This window comes from Pseudopipra pipra, chromosome 12 (assembly GCF_036250125.1).
Source record: "Pseudopipra pipra isolate bDixPip1 chromosome 12, bDixPip1.hap1, whole genome shotgun sequence".
Lineage (NCBI taxonomy): Eukaryota > Metazoa > Chordata > Aves > Passeriformes > Pipridae > Pseudopipra > Pseudopipra pipra.
The window spans coordinates 18,724,783-18,746,249 of NC_087560.1; the positions used below are offsets into that span (position 1 = coordinate 18,724,783).

At 49.9% G+C, this 21,467-nt stretch overlaps 1 protein-coding gene across 1 annotated transcript in view; it reads right to left on the reverse strand.

Moving 5' to 3' along the window:
• Positions 1 to 889: 889 nt before the first annotated feature.
• IGDCC3 (immunoglobulin superfamily DCC subclass member 3) overlaps positions 890 to 21,467 on the reverse strand; it is a 102,988-nt gene continuing 82,410 nt past the window's right edge. The window contains exons 8-14 of the mRNA XM_064669198.1: positions 14,484 to 14,731; positions 13,827 to 13,991; positions 8,861 to 9,049; positions 8,502 to 8,606; positions 7,301 to 7,439; positions 6,887 to 7,094; positions 890 to 6,799 (exon numbers count right to left, since the gene is read on the reverse strand). Coding sequence (XP_064525268.1) covers positions 6,635 to 6,799; positions 6,887 to 7,094; positions 7,301 to 7,439; positions 8,502 to 8,606; positions 8,861 to 9,049; positions 13,827 to 13,991; positions 14,484 to 14,731 — 1,219 coding nt within the window. The 3' untranslated portion in view covers positions 890 to 6,634. The remainder of the gene's footprint in view (positions 6,800 to 6,886; positions 7,095 to 7,300; positions 7,440 to 8,501; positions 8,607 to 8,860; positions 9,050 to 13,826; positions 13,992 to 14,483; positions 14,732 to 21,467) is intronic.

Consider the following 21,467-nt stretch of genomic DNA (forward strand, 5'->3'; position numbering starts at 1 on the left):
GCGTTGCCACTGGGAAATAAAATCAGTTTATATGCTGGTATTTATTATGAAGTATATATTTGGACAATCCATGCTGCAATTTAGTAGCTCCAAGAGCTTCAGGGAGTTGTTTGAAGGGACTTTTCACTCACCTGCTTATTGAAACCCTCTTTACAAAGTGCTGGGCTCAGTCTCACTGATTTATTCCCCGTGGCCTTCACTGTGACTGTTCTTTGGGGGCAGCTCCAGGAGGAGGGGATGGGGCTGTTTCTCCGTGCAGTGCTGCAGCACATGGGACAGTTGCAGGAGGGTGGCCCATGGTTCACAGCCCCTGTTTTGGGGCAAGGACACACCTTAGAATCCCAGAATGGTTTGGGTTGGAAGGGACCTTAATGATCATCCAGTTCCAACCCCTGCCATGAGCAGGGACACCTTCCACTATCCCAGGTTCCTCCAAGCCCCATCCAACCTGGCCTTGGACACTTCCAGGGATGGGGCAGCCACATCTTCTCTGGGCAACCTGTGCCAGGGCCTCCCCACCCTCACAGGTGCTGCCCTGCCAGCGCCTGAAGCAGCGGGAAAAACAGACACAGGGATAACTGAGCAGGAGCCAGGATTAACTGGAATCTGATTTGCATTTCCAAGCACAGGTGACCCTGGAGGTCTCATCTCACCCACCCCCCAAAGAGCCCCCCTTCTCCAGCAGGTTTCTGCTGATGGCTTGGCTGGAGTTTTATGAGCAAAACATCAAAACAAAACCCACCCAGTCCTTAAATGCTGCATTTTGGAAGTTGCTCTTTGAGAGGACACAAAGTCACCAGCCGTCCCCGTGAAGTGGTGATGCCCCGAGTTGCCCTGCACAACCCCCACACCACAGCCCCACACATGAAAAGAAAAGCCCCACTCAGACTCATTTACTCTAGCTTTATTTTCCTTGTACAAGTAGCCACAGGCTAAAATCTAAACAGAGCAAACTACAAAAAACCTGGGTTTTATTTTATTATTATTTTTTTAATACAGAGCTAACAATCGTGGGATCAGTGGGATTTCAATATCAAGACAGTTCAAAGTAAGAAAGGTAGAAAATAAACAGTAGAAAAGTGCTTTGCAATTTGGATTTTTAGTATTACTCCTAACAGTTGATTCCCAAAAAGGACTGGGACAAAGGTTTAGCATCAGTTTTATTATGACTTTCTTACAAATGTAAAGATACTGCAAGTTTAAATGATGGAAATACGATCAAAGTACAAATCCCTCTTCACTTGTTAAGTCAGACCCTGATCCAAAGCCCTGTGAAATTAGGCTTGTCCCTGACTTGTTGGGCTTCACACTGGCCCTGTCCCTTCTTCCCACATGATGCCAAAGCCCAGGCTCTGCCCGTGGAGTAAACCTGGAGCTGTTTCCCTGATTCCCAGTGGGCTTCAGTGCCATGGCCCTGTGCCAGCAGTGCTTTTGGCTGGGGGTGCTGGTTCTTCCCTCATCCCCATCTCCAGCCCAGGCACCTTCCCTTTCATAGAATCACAGAATCAGCTGGGGCAGAAAAGACCTCTGAGATCATAGAGTCCAACCTCTGACCCAACACCACCTTGTCACCCAGCCCATGGCACTGATGCCTCATCCAGTCTGTCCTTAAACACCTCCAGGGACAGTGACTCCACTGCCTCCCTGGGCAGCCCATTCCAATGCCCAATCACCCTTTCTGTGAAGAAATTCTTCCTAATGTCCAACCTAAACCTCCCTTGGCACATCTCAAGGCTGTGTCCTCTTGTCCTATTGCTGGTTCCTGGGATAAGAGACCAACCCCTACCTGGCTCCCCCCTCCTGTCAGGGAGCTGGAGAGTGATGAGGTCTCCCCTGAGCCTCCTCCTCTCCAGGCTGAGCCCCCCAGCTCCCTCAGCTGCTCCTCACAGCACTTGTGCTCCAGTCCCTTCACCGGCTCTGTTGCCCTTCTTTGGACCTGCTCCAGCCCCTCCATGTCCTTCCTGAACTGAGGGGCCCACAACTGGACACAGCACTCCAGGGGTGGCCTCACCAGCACTGAGTCCAGGGGCAGAATCACCTCCCTGGTCCTGCTGCCACACTGTTCCTGATCCAGGCCAGGATCCATTGGCCTTCTTGGCCACCTGGGCACACTGCTGGCTCATGTCCAGCTGCCATCAGGGACCCCCAGGTCCCTTCCTACCTGGCTGCTCTCCAGCCCCTCTGTCCCAGCCTGGAGCTGCAGGGGGTTGTTGTGGCCCAAGGGCAGGACCCAGCACTTGGCCTTATTGAACCTCACACCGTTGGAATCAGCCCATGGATCCAGCCTGTCCAGGTCCTTCTGCAGAGCCCTCCTGCCTTCCAGCAGATCGACACTCCCCCCCCATCTTGGTGTCATCTGCAAATTTGCTAATGGTGGACTCAATCCCCTCATCCAGATCATCAGTAAGGATATTAAACAGGACTGGGCCTGACATTGATCCCTGGGGGACACTGCTAGTGACTGGACACCAACTGGGAACTGGCCATCAACTTTTCTTTCCCTTTTTTTAATTTGGTGGGGAGGGAAATAAATGAGCCGGCGTCAAGTTGCTAGATGGGATCTGTAACCTGCCCGCTCCGGCGCGCACGGGGAGGGATAGATTTCCACACACTGTTTGCACAGATGAAGTGAGTAAGTAGCTCCCCCCGTTTGTTTTCATAAGCTTTTAATTTCCTTTTTTTTAACTGATCTTCTCAGACTTAAGTGCTGTCACTCAGCTTCCCTTCACCATCCAGAAGCAACAATGCTTTGTAGCTTCTCTCCTCTTTTATTGCCAACTTAAAATCTACAGTCCCTTGTTATAATCTGGGCTGGAAGATTTAAAACTCCCAAACTGGACCAGCACTTAAATATTCAGCACCTTTACAAAACAAGAAAGAAGAAAGATAACGGTAGACAAATAAATACCCGAATCCAACAGTGTGAAAATACCCTGTCACAGCATAAAACTATTCCCTGTTCAACTAAAGACAATGTGGATACTATCCCTGAGGTAGCAGCCATCTCTGGTCAACTTGAGAGCTCCAAGAATAGGTTGTGCCCATTATGGGTTACCAAAAATAAAAAAAAAAAATCAGCTTTTGGATATTTATTCCTTCCCATAATTTCATCTCACCACAGCCAGAAAATAAGAGGGTTTTTGGGATCAGCTGAGAGGGTTGAATTAGTGGAACTATTCGCTTGGAAAAATAAAAAAGGATGAGATTCCTACCCCAAACGTGGGTGGTTGCCAGCAGTTTGCACTGGATCCAACACTTGCCCGTTACCCAGCGGTTTTATCTCTGGGCAGCAGTTTGGATGAATCAAGGACAGGCTGTCCCTCAGGCTGAAACCAAACACAGGCTCTTTTTTGTTCTCTTTTTCCTTCTCATTTCACAGATTCAAGGCCAGACATACTCTAAGTGACACTTTCCCAAGTTTTTGGTTGTCACAGCTTTGTGTCCAGCCTGGCTCAGGCGCTGATGTACAGCAAGAGGGGCTGTTATGTGTCACTTCTCCAGCTGAGAGGCACAAAGCCAGAACGTGCCATTTTGAGTGGTCTTTTTGCCCAGTTTTGTGCACTTGGATAAGTCAGGGAAGACCATGCCCTCCTGATGGATCACCAGACCAGCCCCAGCCCTTTGTGGGCTGAGTTGCCGCAACCATCTACATTACGTCCCAACGGTATGGACTGAAAAGAGTGGAAAAGAAACCCCAAAAAAGAGGAAAAGCTAGACTTCTAAAAAATAGTCTTTAAAGATTTACATCCATCTTCAACTGTCTCAAATCAACACAGAATCTGCATTGGTTTAAGCCACCACATTTCTGCATAATTAAAAAAAAAAAAAAAAAAGAAAAAGCTCTACTCTTGACATACTATCGTATTCCAACTAGTCAAATGGCACAGCATTTCCCTTTAATAAAAGGAAGTAGTGACAAATACTTGTTACTATTACAATATCACAATAATATGATATTAAATTAATAGCATGTTCACAGCTTCAGGAAGTCTGAGCTGAACGCTACTCTAGGTTTTGTGTTCACTTTGGCAACGGTACTTATTCAATGTGAACGGTGACGTTACACACACCAAAAAAAACAATAACAAGAAAAGCTGGGCTGGGGTGGGAGTGGGATGGCAGGAGAGGATCGGGTTGTCTTTGATATGAGGTTATAACTTGAACTGTTTGGTGTCTCCTCCTCCCTCCTGCCCTTTCCATCCTCCATCTCCTGCGATGGGCTGTGCTGTCGGACTCACATGGCGCTGTCCCCCCACAGTCCCTTCCCAGGCTGTCTCCAGGTCCAGCTCACAAAAGGGAACATCCCCCCATGTCCTTGGGAGCAGGGATCGGTCTGATGGCCCATCTAGCCTCTTTGGTGGGGTGGGGAGAGGCTGTTTGGGGGCTTAACGCCAAAGTTTAACCCTTCACATCTTTTTTGTCCTGCCTGATGTCAACAGGAATTTTAATGGGAGGGGGCTAGGAACACCAAGCCTCAAGAGCTCCTTGCTCTCGAGGTTGGTGCCATTCAATCTGCTAGGGCCAAGGTGGATGATGTGGAAGGGCAGAGTCCTGCTCCCAGCTAACCCGGCCCAGCACAGGGAAGAGGCGTTTGCTCATCCTCCTGTGTGTGGGATTATTTGCATGGCCATGGGCAGCATCCCACTGCCAGCTGGGCAAGTGATGGGGATGTTTCTCACACAAGGGACTCTCCCACTGGTACCATTTAAAAAAATACAATTAATACCTTTTTTTAAACTTAAAACTCATTTCCTTTCCTGATTCCTTTCACTGTCCTTGCAGATACGGCAACATTTGATTTACCACCACTTACACAGAGAGTTCAAACCTTCACATTCGCCTGGATTGAACCAACCCACGTGGCAGGGAACAGGCACTGTCCCTGCCCCCATCTCACCCCACGGATGATGCCGGTCACACACCGACTCACAAGGCTGCACCACGCCAGGACAACCCAAACCCCACAGTGGCAGTTTGGTGGTTGATCCCTGGAGGGACAAACCCTCTCTTTGGTGTCAGGAGCTCCTCTGCCCACCCTGGGCATCGGGAAGGGGCAGCTGCCGGCAGCCCCCAGCATCCTCCTCGCCTTGTCCTGCCCAGGGAACTGAGCCCTTTTTGGCTCCACTCATCCTTTGGATGTTCTCCTGTGGCAGGAAATGCGCTGGAAGAGCTGGGAGCAGCTCAGTAGCCTCTCAGGGGGTTCTGGAAGTACTGTCTCAGGGTTTGTTTGCCCGTGGGCGCTCCTACGGCAGGGTGGGCTTTGGGACTAGATGTTGACATCCAGGTTGCCACCCCCCAGGGGTGTGTTATGGTGCTTATGCTGGCACGTGCCATAAATCATCCTGCCGGGAATCAGCACAGTGACAGGGCAGGAAGGTGCCCTGGCTCCAGTGCTGGTAGCTGAGCACCCCATCTCTATACACCCAAGATGGACTGAGGCAGCCACCACCAGCACCCAAATCAGCCCTGGGAGGGCAGCAATGCCAGGGAAAACCAGAGAGCACCACACTGCTTGTCTGTGACAGCCCCAACAATCTTTAAAGTAAAAAAACCACGACAGGAATCTCCAAAATCACACCGGAGCCCCTAAAAGTAAAGCTCATAACACTAGTGAAGCATCGCGCTTCGTGAGGGGCAGGGTGGGAGAGGCAGGAACTGGGGGAGAGGAGAGGACACACACACACACACACACACAGACACACACACACACTCTCACACTCACACTCACACACGAGCTTCTCTCATGCTTGAGGTAGAACATTGCTTTCAAAGGTTTGGAAGTGCTTTACACGGGAACGACGACGACGAAGCCGCCGGGGCGGCAGGTACAGAGCGTGACTGCTGAGGTAGGACCATGCTTGTACTGACCAAGTGCTATGCTACTTGCTTTTTGAACACGAAGGAAGACGCAGGCATTTCTGCTTCCCAGAAGACATTCATTCCGGTTGAGGTAGGTTCTGAGTTCACTCGGGTTGTCTGTCCAAGTCTTTCAGTAGCCCTCAGGCATCCTTTGACACACACACTCTTTTTTTTTTATTTTTCTGCCTTTTTTTTTTTCATATTATTTAGAGTCAATCAGCAAAAAAAGTATCCTGAGAAATAGCAAAAGTGTACAAAGTCATCAAATCCACGGAGAGACAGCCTTCCTGGGCCTCGATTTTTGGAGTCAAGTTAGAAGGATTTCTCCAAATCCAGTCTTCTGGAAATAAAAAATAGATCCAAAAAGTAGTCCTAAAGCTGCTGATCAGGAAAAAGTCTGGGATGCCAGGAGATGCTCCACCATATTCCCAGTCTGTCAGAGACGGGAGAGTTTGTCAAACTCTGCCAAGGAGTCTGTTACTTAGCAGCTGAGGGGAAAATTCATCGTGACCAGTCTCCGCGAAGCCGCCATCGGAAGAAACACACCGAGAGGCTCGAAGGAGAGGTCAGAAAGATAAAACTTCACAGAGTTTCCAAAAGGCTGTATACATATATATATATTTATATATATATATAAAAATAAAGCAAAACAAAAAAATAACAATCAGACCGTAGAAATCTTCAATTGACCTGAGATTGACAACTCGTAAAGACATCACCAGCCGCGGGTTTGGTTTCTGGTAACTCCCACAAGAGGCTTTGAGTCTTGGCAGTTTTATCCTTCATTGGCGGGACCGTGGTCGGGAGCTGGAGCAGAGGGGCTGCTGCCACGGGAGGGTTTTGGGAGGGGGTCTGGCTGCTCCTCGATGATGCTGAACTCGTCCAGAGGGAGTGTGGAGATCTGGGTGTCGTCGTGGGGGGCCGGCGGGCTGTGAGCCGACTGAGGAGAGAGAAGGGGACAGTGCAGTGACAACGTCTGATGCGCTCAGCCATGCAGCCAGGTGAGCTCCCATCCCGCTGGACTTACCGTCATTCCCTTATCCTGCTGCTCCTGGGATGGGGATGCTGGGAATAACCTCTCCAGCTCGTTCATATCCAGCTGCTTTCCGTTCAAGTCCCGGTCGTCCCTGTCCCTGCGAGCAGCCCCGTTCAGGACAAGGCTTGCGGCGCTCCGCTGGCTCCTGGGGATCTGTGGGGTTGAGAGCTGCTCCTGCACGTTTTTGCACATCAGCAGCCTGAAAAATAAAGAGATGGAGCCTGAGGGTGAGAAAGATGGTTCCTCCCCCATTCCCTCCCCCAAGCCTGAGTCTGCCTTATCCCTATGCTACGTTCCTTCATCCTTCAATCCATCCTATAAAGTCCAGCATTGCACTGAGGGTGCGACACCCACATGGCATTAGGGACCATCACCCCTTGTGAGCAGTGACATGAGCATCCCTACCTTCCTCGGTACCCGAACATGAGGAAGAGGATGCAGAATATGATGCAGGTGACGCCGATGTGGATCCCGATGATGATGCCGGTCGTGGAGGTTTTATTGTTCTGCTCGTCCTTCATGCAGTCACAGGGGGGATTCAATACTGCCAGAAAAAAGGGGGATTGGGGAGTCAGTGGTGCTTCTCTCCTATTGTTCCTCCAGCTTTTGGGGAGCCCAGAGCCAAAGTTGGAGCCTGGGCTGTGTGTATGGGAAGAGGAGACAAAGACTTGCAGAGCTGGAAGGGGGGTCACTGCCTGCTGAAGGAGCTTCCCTGCTCCTGGCACTCCAACAAGGCACTCAGAGCAAGCACAGGACTGGAATTCCATAGTGAGCCAGCCCCATTACCTGGCTGCTGTCATTAGACACAATTAATGAACAGAAAAGACTCTGATGTTAATTTTTGCCATCCCCTGTGCCCAAGGTGGGAGATGAGAGGTGGTGACCATGCCAGAGCAGGCTGAGACCTGATGGAAAGCACTGAGCAGGCAGATACCAGTGAGATTAGTATTTACTCCAATACAGACAGAGGAGTTATAACTATCTCTTGAAGATATTCCCACTGGAAGGCTTAAAAGGCTTCCAAGAGCAGCAGGATGTTTTTTACACATAGATGAATATGAAAGGTGTGATCAGTTAAGAGATTCCCTCTAGAGGTTTCCCCTCTGCTGCCACATAAAGCAGCACTTGTGCTCTGCAGCCGTTCCCCATTCCAAAGCCACGTGCCCTCCCTTTTGACTAGTGAAGGTCAAAATATCCAGGAGAGCTCCAGGAGAGTGGAGATGCTCAGTGCATCACATCTCACCCGAGGATGGCAGCTCTTAGCCTATGCATGGGGGCTTGTTCATGTTCATGGTTTCGCCTCTAGCTCAAGCTTATGGGACAAAACTGGCAATTACAGGAACATTGGGTTAGTTTTATCCCCAAAAGTCATCAGGTTGGACTGGCCAACGGGGATGGTACAAGCCACATGGCCAGGAAGCCACCCCAGGGCCAGCACCAGGTGGTCCCAGCCCTGCAGGGTTTTGCTTCAGCACTACTTGTGATGCTGAAAATAAACAAGTGGCTAAAGGTGAGAGCCACAGGGGTCTGGGGGATGTGTCTGGCCTCACCACCTTCCTGCAGAGCAGTTTCCCAAACCACCACCAAGACCCACATCCTGCCTCACCTGTCCTCTCCACGGTTTCCCTCAGGGACACGAAGCGGACAGTGGAGTCTCCATCCCCGTGCTGGTTGTAGGCGAGGAGCTTGACCTCGTACACCACCGACGCGTCTGCCGGGGGAGACACAAGGACAGTCCAGGTGTCACCACGAGTGAGGCTTGTCTGGGAAACGAACATCTTACCAAATACACACAAGATGCTGCAAAGAACTACCTGTTCCTGGGAAAGCATTCCAAAACCTGGGGGAGAGCTCCTGCATTTCTCATTTAGTGGTTGGGCAACACATGCCAGCTCTCTCCTGCTATTTAGGACAGACCCTCCCGGAGCGGGGAGGGAACACGGAGCAGGGTGTCACCATACTCACCCAGGTGGGTAATGTTGTAGGCTGTGACGTTGCTGGCCAGTAGCACTGGGCCTGTGTACTGGGCCAGGTGGACCTTGCGGTAGTACAGCTTGAAGCCTTCGTGCTGGCCCAGTTTGATGGAGGGCTCCCACGTCGCCTGCACGGCGGTGCTGTTAATGACTTTAATAAAGAGGGATGGCATGGCTGGGACTGAAACAGAGAGAGAAAGACAGTGGGTTGCATGTGCTTTTCAGTCTGCATACTGAGAAATTCCCCAGCAGCCTTTCCCTGCGGTCACTGCACCAAAGAATGTGCCAGCTGAGACTGAGAAAAATCAGAGCACACCAGAATCTGGTTTAACAGCTTTGAACTTCTTCAGGGAGCTGAAGGAGTTTCCAAGGGTTTCCTCTGCTCAGACCAGCAAGCAGAAGCTACTTTTACACTTCAGTTGCAATCTGATGCTCGGCCCAGTCGGGTCAAGGCAGGAATGCAGCAACTTTGGCAAGGTGTTCTCAAATTCCACTTTTTTGCCCTCACCCTGAGGCAAGAACCTTTCACAGTGATTAATCCCCCAGGGAGGAAGGAACTAGAAGGGATGGAGCTGGAGACATCCATCTTATAAGCGTGCCAGGTACCTGCACTGGCTTGCAGGGTGCAGGGGGCTTGCTCTCCCCATCGGCTTTAGGACAGAGGTTTGTGATTCTGTGCTGGGGATTCAAGAGAGAACAGGGTCATCTTCATCAACAGCCCTAAACACCTGAGCAGCCTGAGATCCCTGCACAGCTGGGGATGGCTTGTTTTGGGAGGCAGGCACTTACCTGGCCTTAGGGGTGCATGGGGGGTTAGCTGGGAAGATGTCCCTGCTGCTGCACCTGATTCAAAGTCCACCAGGACACCTTTTGCTCTGCTCAATACCCCAAAACCCTGCCCTGGTTCTTGGGGTGTGCTGTAGAGGGGGACAGGTCATTCCTTCCCCAGGTCCCCAAAAAGCTGCCCAGCCCCACCCCATCAGCCTGGGCCGAGAGGCAAAGGTTTGCAAACCAAAGCCAATTTCCTTAGGATGCAGATATATCTGGGTTTTCCAAAGCTGGTTCTGCACCAAGCCCTGCCCCGAGCCTTCTGCAGCACTAGGGCACAGACCCACGCTTCCCCCACCCTCCATTTCTCCTATACTGATCACACCAACACCAAGATGTGTCTCAGCAGCGTATTTTGGACATTTCACCAATGATTTTTTTTACCCTCATTTCCACAAAACATCCTCAGGCCAAACGCTCCCATCACCTCCCCAGCCTTTGGCACCATCCAGAAGGTGCAAAGCACCAGGTGCTGCAGGCTCTGCCCCGCCCAGGGCTCTGCTCCAGCACCAGGAGGGAAAAGGGTTTTTGTGCACCAGGCAGTGAGCCTGGCTACATCCCACAGCAGAACTATCCAGCAGAACAGCCCTGCTTCTCCAGCAGTCTCCAGGCTTTGAGGCAGAGCTATTTTTCCAATTCCACATGATTACAAGCTCAGCAGTTCCCAACTGTAAGGATTGCTGGGATTGCACTGGACTGAAGCTGCTTTCTGGCTTGATTTTCCCCAAATGGTCTCTAAGGACAAGCAAACCCAGCCCTTGGCAGAGAGTTCAGCATGACCATTAGTGAGCGATGGTGAAGAGCAGATGGAACGTGGCCGTGTCAATCTGAGACTGATGAGAGCTAAAAAGGGCATTTCCTCAATTTACTGGTAAAACTGCACAGCACAACCATTTGCCTTTTCCCAGGCACTGAGAGCTCAAGTTTTTCCACGAGGAGATTTAAAGGAAGGACATCTCTCCAGGTGAGCAGGAGGATCTGCACAACCCTCTCTCTTCCAAAGTGATGCCCCACTTCAGGCTGCAGGGGCTTTGCCTGATGCCCTCCAAATAAGCACACGGAGATAAAAAAGTCCCTGCTGACTGCTGAGCATCTCCATGTGGATTCTGGAGGAAAGACCCAGTATCCTGGGTCAGGTTAATGAGATCCCATCCTGCCTGAGAGCTGCCAATGGAAAAAAAAAATGGGCTGAAGTACTTCTTCTTGCTAGGATTTATTCTGATGTCCATTTCATTGCCGGGAAGGCTGAACTTAGCAATTCCTGGGTGCAAAACACAGAGTAAATTCTATTTATACCAGAACGTACCATTCCTCCCGAGGCTGAGAATTTTTGCCATCCAATTAAATGCTCCTTTTTTCTCGTTCTCCCAATTCCCTCTAGGGCAAAATCCCCGCTCTGAGAAGTTAGACTCTTGCTTAAAGCATCATTTTCCAAACCACGGGTGAAAACACCACAGAAAGGGAAATTATCATATTATCCCATGGACAAAGAAACACTGATGTGGGCCATCCTGATTTGTGAAGAGTTGGCTTTATTTTACGGTTGCAGAGCCTTACATTTAATAAAAACCACAAGAATATCTCTCCTTCAAAGTATGAAATATATTGTATTTATTCAAACTTTGAGTATATATATATATGTATAATACTGATTATAGGTAGATGCACTTGCAGAATGCACGTGCTGTTCATAATGTGATTACACAAATAAGTGTATACAATGGAGTATATCTGTGTGTGTGTAAATATAGGTACACACACCAGCAGATAGGTGCTTCACAGAAGTATATATAAGACATAATATGGAGCTACTATAAGTGAGGCATCTCCCTCATGCTAAGGGCTGGGATACTTGTTTTCCTCTTCCGTGCTGTTTGGAATTTTCCCCAGGTCATTTCAACTTTCTTCTTGAAGGCGTCTTTAGCCGAAGGTGACTAAAGGAACAGTCTTCATCCTAGAGAAATGTCAAAAAGTCCTGGAGAAAACCCTAAAAAGCATTAAAAGACAAGAACAAGGAGTGTGTGCTGCTTAATGAAGCGGAGAGCGTTTGAGGTTTAAAATACCACAGCATTTGTGAAACGGCGTAAAGGAGAACGACAGGGAGGAGGCAGGAGGACCTTCCCAGTGAGTGAGGTTTCTGGAGGACAAGGTTCACTTGGGTTGTTTCTCTACAGTGTCATCCCTTCTACTTTCCATCCAGAATTAGCACTGGCACACAGAAAGGAGCATCTAGAAAGCATTGGAGGCTTCAGCCAAGCGTGCTCTCAGCGTATTGCTACCCCTGAAAAGCTGATGGCCCCAAGCCAAAAGCAGCCCTGCTCCTCAGTATTTCTCAGGAAGATTTCATATTCCTACTCCAGACAATACCAGTTGAACACATCACTCAAACCAGTCTCCAGTTGGCAGCATCCCTGCTGGCCACTCCAACAAGTGCTATCTGGGCTCCACCGAGCCACCCCTGGCTGCCAGATCCACCCATCCCTGGCTGCCAGTGCAGCATGTCTTGGAAAACCCATCCCTTTCTGAGGCTGTCAGCACAGATCCAGGGGCTCCTTGAGCCCAGCAGGGTCACAGCTCTCCTGTGCACCTTAGGACGGCACAGGGTGAAACATCTTGGCTGTGAGAAGAGGCAAATCTGCAGCAAAACCTTAACCTGGTGACAAAAGCCACCAGATCCTGGCTCTCTGACTGACTCTCTCCTCTGTGAGCAGAAGGCAACAGGCACCCAAGTGAAGAAATATGAGCAGATGAAGCCAACTGGGGCATTTAAATCTCTTTTTACCTTCCTACAAGTCAAACACAGGCTGGGGTTGAGTGATCTGAACCAAGCCAGCTTGTCCCTCCTGATCAGAGCTAATTGCTGAAGCTTCATTACACAGGACAAGCCCTTTTTAAAGGATAGCAAAGCAGGACAGTCATGCCTTGAAAGTTCAGAGAGCCAGGAAATTTATGATCCCATTACCAGATCCCTAACTATTTCTCTTGTGATTGAAGGTAATCATGACAAAAAGTCCTTTCTCCCTTGACCCAGACTTCTGCAGAGCCACCAAGTTCTATGGAGCATGGCTGGCTTGTAGCTCCTGTGACTGAACTCAGAGCCCTGGGTCAAGGAGTTTCAAGCTTTGCCTTAGTCCATCCTTCTGCCTTTAAATTGGAAGGAAAAACAAACTCCAAGGGTGACTGATTCCCTGCAGAGTACCAAGGAAAATAAACTTGCAGGGCAACAACCCAGCAGGGCGAGGATTTATTGGTGGTGCTGCTTAAATTCTGTAATAAATATCTGCAAGGGCTCAGAGCAGAATGAGAACTGGATCCCCCACCTGGAAGTCAACACACTCTTTTCATTTGATCCTAAATAACATCCTCACACCCAAGGCCCTCTGCACTGTAAAGTCATAATTCCTGAGCACTCATGAGAATGATGTTCTTAAGAAATTAGTCTCCATATGTGAGACAAGCCAGGATTCAGAGGGGCTGGAGAGGCAGATGAGTCTCTAGGAAAACGTTCCTAAAATGCCAGCTGACAGATCACGCTGGGGCTGTGGTTTCTGTGTGCAAGAGTCCTGCATTAGAGCACCCACTTTCTTATTGGGGAAGCTAACTGGTGGCCAAGTCAGCCAAAAAGCCTTGGAGGTCACCCTAATGTCCCACTGAAACAGAAGGCTGTTACAAGGCAGGTGTTTGTAGGTCAGGACAGCTCAGCTCTGGTGTGAATTGTTCAGAGTAGAGTGAAAAATAATCAAACCTTAAAAAGTGTATCACCTATCAAGTAAGAGCTGTGAGTACCAGAACTGCTGGAAGATGCTGCTTGAGCAGGAAATCTGCATTTAGCAAGGAGTTTAGGAACAGCCCAGAGCAGCTGCAATGCAGAGACCAGGCAGGTTTGCACTCACCCCCTGCTACAACATCAGCTGTGAGAGGCGATGCTGCGCTTTAATCAGTCAACCCCCCTGTAACGATACAAGTGAGTTTTACACAGTATCCCAGAGAGTGAGGAAGAGTGGAAACAAGGAGCTTCACCACCCCAGGCTGTGTGCCAAAGCGCTCCGGGTGGTGTCGGGGTGCCCGGCGCGGTGGTTACGCACAGCGGGTGTCAGCATCTGATGGTCCAAGCGCAAAGCGTTCCTTACCTTCCCCCAGCGTGCTCACCACCGTGACTTCTGAGGCTTTGCTGGCACCCCGGGAGGTGTAAGCCTTTATATAAAAGCTGTAGCTGGTCGAGGGCTGCAAATCAGTCACCAGCTGCTGGAAGGTGCTCTTGCTAACAGCCTCCTGGTACTCCATCTCGACGGGATCTGAAAGGCAAAGGGACAGAGAACAGAGCGGCGTCAGGCTTTGCCAGAGGTGAAGAGACTGAACAGATCTTGCAAGTGGTAATTGTGGTCCCTGGGGGGACATGCACCTGCCCACACACTTTTCTGCTTACATTTCAAGTCCGGGTTGGATGGGGCTTGGATCAACCTGGTCTAGTGGAAGGTGTCCCTGCCCATGGCAGGGCATTGGAACTGGATGATCTTTAAGGTCCCTTCCAAACCATTCTATGATTCCCTCATTCAATGATTTCTGTGTGCTTTGCCAGAGACCTACATGGGCAGCAAGATTTGACTACACGGCTTCACCCTCTCCGTGTTTTTGGTATTTACAGAAGCACTACAGCCTCATCTCCATCCTTCAGAAACAGGGAGGTGATGGAGGACACGGATAGCAGCACAGACTCCCTGGTTTTACCTAGTGGGTAAATCAAGGGAAGGCTGGGGACGCTCCGGGCAGCGGGTGCAGCCCCGTACCTGCAGCTTTCCGAATGTGCAGCACGTAGCCGATGATCTCCTTGGTGTTCTGCAGGGGCTTCTCCCAGGACACCTGGATGGTGGTGGCAGAGACGGTCTCGGCCCTGACGGCCTGTGGGGGGCTGGGCAGCCCGTCGGCCCAGAGCACGGTGAGGCGGGCGCTGGCCTGCGTGGAGCCCGCGCTGTTCTCCGCCAGGCACTGGTAGATGGCCTCGTCCGTCTGGTTGATCCCGTAGATGGACAGAGTGCTGTGGGGGGACACGAGAGGGACAAGCATCTCACTGACTGCTCTGCAGCACATCCCTGCAGCCACGCCATGGCCTCCACGCTGGTTCCAATGGCAGGGCACCCCCCAGCCTCTGCTTCCACAGAAAGCTCCCAGGAAGCTGTGGGCTGGTTATTTTGGGGAAGGAAAAGCCCAGGAGGTGGATGTGTCATTCCCTGGAACCCATGACTGGCAGATTTTCTCAACCTGCAGATACTGTGGTTCAAGTACAGCTAGATGTGGATATCCCACAGGGTGGGATGGGAACAGCAGGATCTGAAGCCCTGGATTCAGGAGGATCCCAGCCACACCACAGAGATGACTCTCTGGCAAGTGACTCTGAGATTAGCTCAGTTGGTTACAGCCTGCTGCTAATAATGCCAAGGTTGTGGGTTCAATCCCTGTATAGGCCATTCACTTCAGAGTTGGACTTGAAGATCCTTGTGGGTCCCTTCCAACTCAGAACATTCTGAGATTCTGGGAAGTGCATCCACACACCCAAATCAGCTTTAACTGGCTTAGTTCCAGTACACACCAGTGAGACCCATCCAGGCACTGCACATGCTTCCTAAGCCAAGTTTAATCAAATGCAGCCAGAAAGCCCTCTGGTGATGCTCTAATTGCATTATAGCACATTAGAGCTGTCTTAGGGTAACACTGGGATTAGCTGACTTATCCAACAGGGTTACAGACTCAGCTCTGGCTTCTGCACTTCCAGAAACACCATCACCACGAGCCAAAACCCAAAGCTTACCAGAAAATCACAGGTTTTGTCTGCAAGGCCTCTGAGCGTGTTTTTGATGCTGGTGCATCAAAGCATGCTCTCTCCCAGTGAAACAACCAGAACAGTTCTGCCAGCCTGCTTTTGGGTGCCTCCACATCAGGCTTAGATGCTGTTTTCACTGTCACAGGCAAAGACAGGCACTGGCTACACTGGTGGAAAACATTCCTAAAGGAAGGGGGAAAACCAGCCGTTTACCAGCCTCCCAAACAAGTGCGTTCCTGAGCACGGTGCCCACCTCTGCACCACCTCCAGCAGAGGTGTTTAGTGGCTTGATGGGCACAGGGACAACCAGAGTCCTTGTACACGTGGCCGCATGAGCTGGAGGCCCTTCCCGCACTGTGTGACTCTCAAGCAATGGCTGTGGAAAACCAGAGCAAGTTCAAGACCAGCTCAAGGGTTGCACCACCAGCAAATACTGACTCAGAAAGAGTTGTGTGACAGATTAGCTCTGTCTTGTCACTGAATGTGCAAAGCAGCTTTTCTTAATAACATCTGTTCACAAACAGGGATCTATCAGTGAAAGCTCTGCTCAGAACTAAGCCAGGAACAACGTGATCCAGTCCTGGAGGTCTCTTCCAACCTTAATGATTCTATGAGTCTAAGACCTGCAACTATCTATCTATCAGACACGAGGCCACTTAAATAAATAAATAAATACCCAGTGTCTCTCCCTTCCAAGACATGGGGTGGAGAGTGTCACACTGTCTCCAGCTCCGAGCTGGAACCGGAAAGGCAGCCTTTGACACTGAAGATGTTTTTACCCAACCCCGAGGCAGCAGCTCAGGTTGTGATAAAATATGCTTACAATGCCCTTAAGTCACCCATATGTGCCCCACTCTGGATTAATCCCTGTTTCTGCATCCGTATTTCCAGTCCTGTCCAATTCCTTTGCACTGTGGTTTACTTCTGGCTCCACATGAATGCTTCGGAGACCACGAGGCCTCCAAGCTCCAGCATTATCTTCTTGGCTTAGGCCAAAGCTCACATGAGCTTTTTGCTGTTTTTCTGTAAGAAATGACCCCAAACTAACCAAATCCACACCCACTGCTTGCTTCTAGGGAGAAATAAATTACTTTCTTCTCCTGCAGTGAATTCCAGGTGGACGTGGGACTTGGTTGCACAGAAGTAAATCCCAAGCATTCCTGCTGATGCAAGGAGCACTTCATGGCTTTTTGGGAATCATAATCAAAGTTGCCTTTTATGTAAATGAAAAATTGAACATTGGAAGTGGAGATGATAAATAACCTGCCACTGCCTGCCTGTATGTCAGAACAAATGCTTCTTCTAATTGCAGCAAAATATTGGCCTTCCTGTATTAAAATTTATTATTGCTGTTGATTTAATATTCCTATTTCTGCCTTGCAAATTATTGAGGGCCATGGTGAGTGAGCAAATGTTTAACAGTCATCTATTTATGTCCTGTGCCTTTGTTTCCTTGGAAACATTGTAAATGGAATATCAAATGTGATGGTTTCAGCTGATATGGTGATTTTCGAGAATCAGCCCTAAGCTCCTCTCATAGCCACGGGCTCAACGTATCTGATTAAATGGAAGGAGAAAGGCAGAGCTGGGAGGGGGTGCAGGGAGGAAGGACCCGATGTGTGGCTCAGCTGTGTCAACAAGGGCTGACTCCTTCGAGGACAGATGGCAGAAGGCAGGATTACGCCATCCCAGAGCTGCACTCCCAGCCCTGCACAAAGCAGATGTGTGGAAGGAGCAGCAGCACTTCCCTCTGCCCCGTCAGTGCAGGGATTATTTCCATGTGGCTGCTGCGCATCTGGGCACCCAGGAGTGGCCAGGCCGGGCTGGCACATGAGTCAAGAGCAGCCCTCAGCTTCCCAGGCACAAAGCAGCCCTGGAATAAGGAGTATTTAGGCTCTGCTGCCTCCAAGTGTATTTATTTCTTTTACGTGGGGAGAAGAAAAGACGCAGAGCAGGGAAGAGGCTGGAAAGCAGTGCAAGGAACCTGATGACAATGGTGTGATTCTGAGGCCAAAGATTATTCTCTCCTGGGAAGATTGGGGAGCGAGCAAAGCTCTTCACACATGACACAGCTGATGTGCAGGATGCCAGTGGTCTTGGGAAGGACAGTACTTGGCCACTGGGACCCAGAGCTGAGCAGAGCCTCTGTCATGCACAGTCGAGTCAGAAGGAATAAATAAAACATTCTGTGCAAAGCTGACATGGCAGGTAGCTGGAAACTTGCTTCAGGCTTCAAAAAGGTCATTTTCATTGAGATTTACTCAGCTGTGTTTGGATGAGCTGTGAAATGAGAGTCTTGGCCACCTGGAGCCCACATTACCTGGAATGATGTGCAGGCAAGGGGGCAGTAACACAGCTGGATTTTTGGCTATGTGAGTGTGGAGAAGTTGGTGAGCAGAACGCCCAGCATCTAAACATCATCTTTGTAAGAAAAAGGGTTTTTTCTCTCTGTGGGACCCTCTGACACCCACAGGCAGACCTCCAAAGGAGGCTTCCTGCAAGCCCAGGCATGACCTTGGAAACTGGCAGCTGCCCTGAGGAGGGCAGGGGCTGGCAGTGAGTTACATGAACCCCAGCATCATCCCAGCTGATATCCGTGCATCCATTCCAACTCAGCTACAGCCAAATTCTCCCTGCCTTCACCCACTGCATCACCTCCCAGGATGTGGAGGATGAGGTGCAGCAGGGCCAGCGCTCAGTACCAGGTTTCGCTGCTTTTTGTCTTTTTCTTTTTTTTTTTCTTTAAGGAAGCTCAAACAAAAGGAAAATATGTAGTTGCCACGTGAGGAGGTGCAGAGTGTCTCTGTGAGTCAACCATCTGAAATATGCAGTGTCCTTTTATTTCTTCCCGTCAACGGGAAAAAAGATCTGTCACTCTGGGACATCTGCTGCGGGAAAACTTTCCCGCGAGTGCCAGACTGGCAGCGCCGTGAGCACGTCAGACGAGGCGAGATGCCAGAAGGCTTTCTGCTGGTCACCAGAGCTGCTCGGCGAGCCCAGGGCTCCATCACATCCCCGCACAATGCCCTGACAGGCATTGATGGAAGTGGGGAGAGGAGCCGCTGCAGATTCACACCCGGCTGAGCTGAAACGAGAGGCCTCCGCTGCTCCAAAGCCGTGGTATTCCCAAGCTGTCTTCCCAGCTCATAGGCAATCAGGATGACTGATCTGGCTCGGGTCAGGGGTCCAGGCCGGTGACCGGAGATTGGCTTTCCAAAGGCTCCTCTGAAAAAGTCTGTGAGCTGAAGGAAGCCTCTCCATCGATTCAGCAGCACAAAGAAGAGGGGCCCATCTGGAAGGGCATCGGCCTGCGCGCGCACAGGCACAAAGGAGGGAGTGTGGTGAAATTAATGCAGAGCGCAGGCTGTGGCCAGCAAGGACAGCAGTTTAAGTGCCAGCACCTACAGAAAGCCACCAGTGCCACATTGGGATGCCCCATCCCTGCTCTGTTTGTTATGGACTGTGTTGTGCCATACTGCACTGGATGATCCATCCCTGGGCTGCCAGCTGGGGGGAAAGGAGCCTTTGCCCTCTGCTGTGCTGGCTCTTGGCAGCTTTGCAGAAATGCCCTGTATTCTGAAGATTCCCTCATACAGGCTGAGAATAAGATGCAAACCTTGAAGAGTGACACTCAGCAGCTCAGAGGGACACTGTATATCACCCCCAGTCCTTTAGAAGCATGTCCTTACACATCCAGAAATTAAATATCACATAGGGCATCCTAGGTGAAATTGGGTCGGGTTATGCAGGAGAAGGAACCCTTTCCAACTGGTTTATATTCAGCAGGTACTGCAGCCCCCTGGCCAGGATCACAGCCCGATTCTGCCGTTACAGACTCACCCAAGCACAGCTTCTGGAGGGATGTTGCTGGTCCCAGCCACTCACTCTGTTTTCATGAGCCAGAGAGTGCAATCTCTGACTTAACTGAATCCTTTCCCAGGGAGGGAACAGAAAAGTCCTCTGCAGGACCATGAGGAAGCACAAAACACCTCAGGATCACACTGATGCCCTACTGCTTAGTGAGGCTTTGGATGCTCATGCAGAGACTCCTTGCAAAGGCCATTTCCATATGTCTTCCAAAGTCAAACCCATAAATTATTCTTAAATAAGGAGCAGCTGGTTCACATCCCAGTCCTCCACATACTTATTTGTCATGGGAACTGAAATATGATTTGCTATATGGTACCCTTCCCACAATCACAACAGCTTTCAAACGCACGGCATAAAGAACCTGCAGGCTGCTCTATCCTCCCTTAAGGGGTTCCAAATCTCTACAAATCCAAGAGTTTGTGGGGTGTGTGCACCACAAAAGGATGTACAAACCTATCTGCATCTCTCTGCACCCAGTTAATGTGGGTTTTACAGAAAAAAGCCACTCTGTGAAGGACAGGCTCTGCTTTCCCTGGGTTTGGTACCAAAAAGGTTGTCTGGTCCCAAGCGCTTGGATGTTTGTGCTTGAAGGCCCCTCTCGGTATCACTGCTGAGATTAAGTAGCATGATGAGTTCAAGAAGAGCAAAGTTGTCCTTAAGTTCATTTAAGAAGAAATATTTTCCCTGATGAACCTTGAACATTCACAGCCCTTGAAGTGAGACATTCCCAGAGCACGAAACCAAGTGCAGACCGGTGAGGAGGAATTTAAAAAGGAGACAGTTTACCAGCAAAGGTCACCAAGGAGAGCAAACGCCACCTGAGCCTGGATGCTAACAAAGCATTTGTTCTGGTGGAACAAATGAAGTCCCTTAATTACCATTTTGTAAATAAAATCTTCTTGAAAAATCAATATTTAGAGCCCACCTTCTCTGAAGACGTTGGCCTTTGTTCCTTGCTATTATGGCAACATAAACCCTATAGTGTGATATACTTCTGGGCTGAAAATTACCTCCCCAAACCTCATTGGGTCAAAGGTAGAAAAGCAATAAACCTTTCAGAGTGATGATTCAGGGACTATTTCATGCTTCCTTGTAATTTTTGAAGCAATAACATAGAAGCATGATTTTTAAACATGCCCATGGTTAGCTTGGCCAGTAACCACCCCTTCCTCCTGCAGTGATACTCCTGCTTTTGGGATGGCTGGTGATGCCAGGTGGGAATTTTGCTAGAAATGCCCATTACACCTCTCAGGCATTTGGATTATGATCAACCCAAATCAGTCCAGGAGCAATACAGGCATCTCAGATCTCCAGACAGGGATAGACCCTGGACACAGGGATGGCTCCATCAAAGTCCAAAAAGCTCCATTAGCTTCTCCATTTGAGAGCTTGGTTCAGTGCAGCATCAGCCCACAGCTATCAGCTCCATCCCCAATGTGGCAAGGCAGTTCCTTCAGTCATTTTTATTCACAGCTTTTAATGGAAAACCCCACAATTCCCCACGCCTGAGCCTTCATGCATTTTTCATTAACAATTATCCGCTATCCCAGAACTGCTTTTGATTTTTTGCTAATCATCGATTGGCTATTTTGTTCCCACACAGCTGGCATTTTCAAAACATAACAACCACCTCTGGAGAGGGCACAGCAGAAGGCTGATCTTTAATGCTAATGTGCCCAGAAACCGTCAACACATCAGGTGATGGGAATTCACATCTGAGGGACCACGAGGGAGGAGGTATTTATCGGACGCAGCCTGTGAGGCTGATTTTACTGTGCTATAAGGCTGGAAATCACTTAGCAAGTGACTCTCTGGTGTTGCATCAGCAGCCACATCCAATTTCCAGTCAACCCTGTCCTGAAGCTGCTGTCCCACCCCAGCAATGATGGGCTTCTGGAGTCCCCTCACCTTGTGGGTTTGCTGTGGTTGGGTTTGGAGCTACTGCACGTGTGGGTGAGGGAGATGCCCAAGGGCCCTTCCCAACTTTGGGAAGCAACAGTCCAAGGGATCCATCAGCTGTGGGTTTGTGCAGTCATGCTGCTACACACAGGAGTAGGCCTAAAGCTGCAGAAGCAAAGCAGCA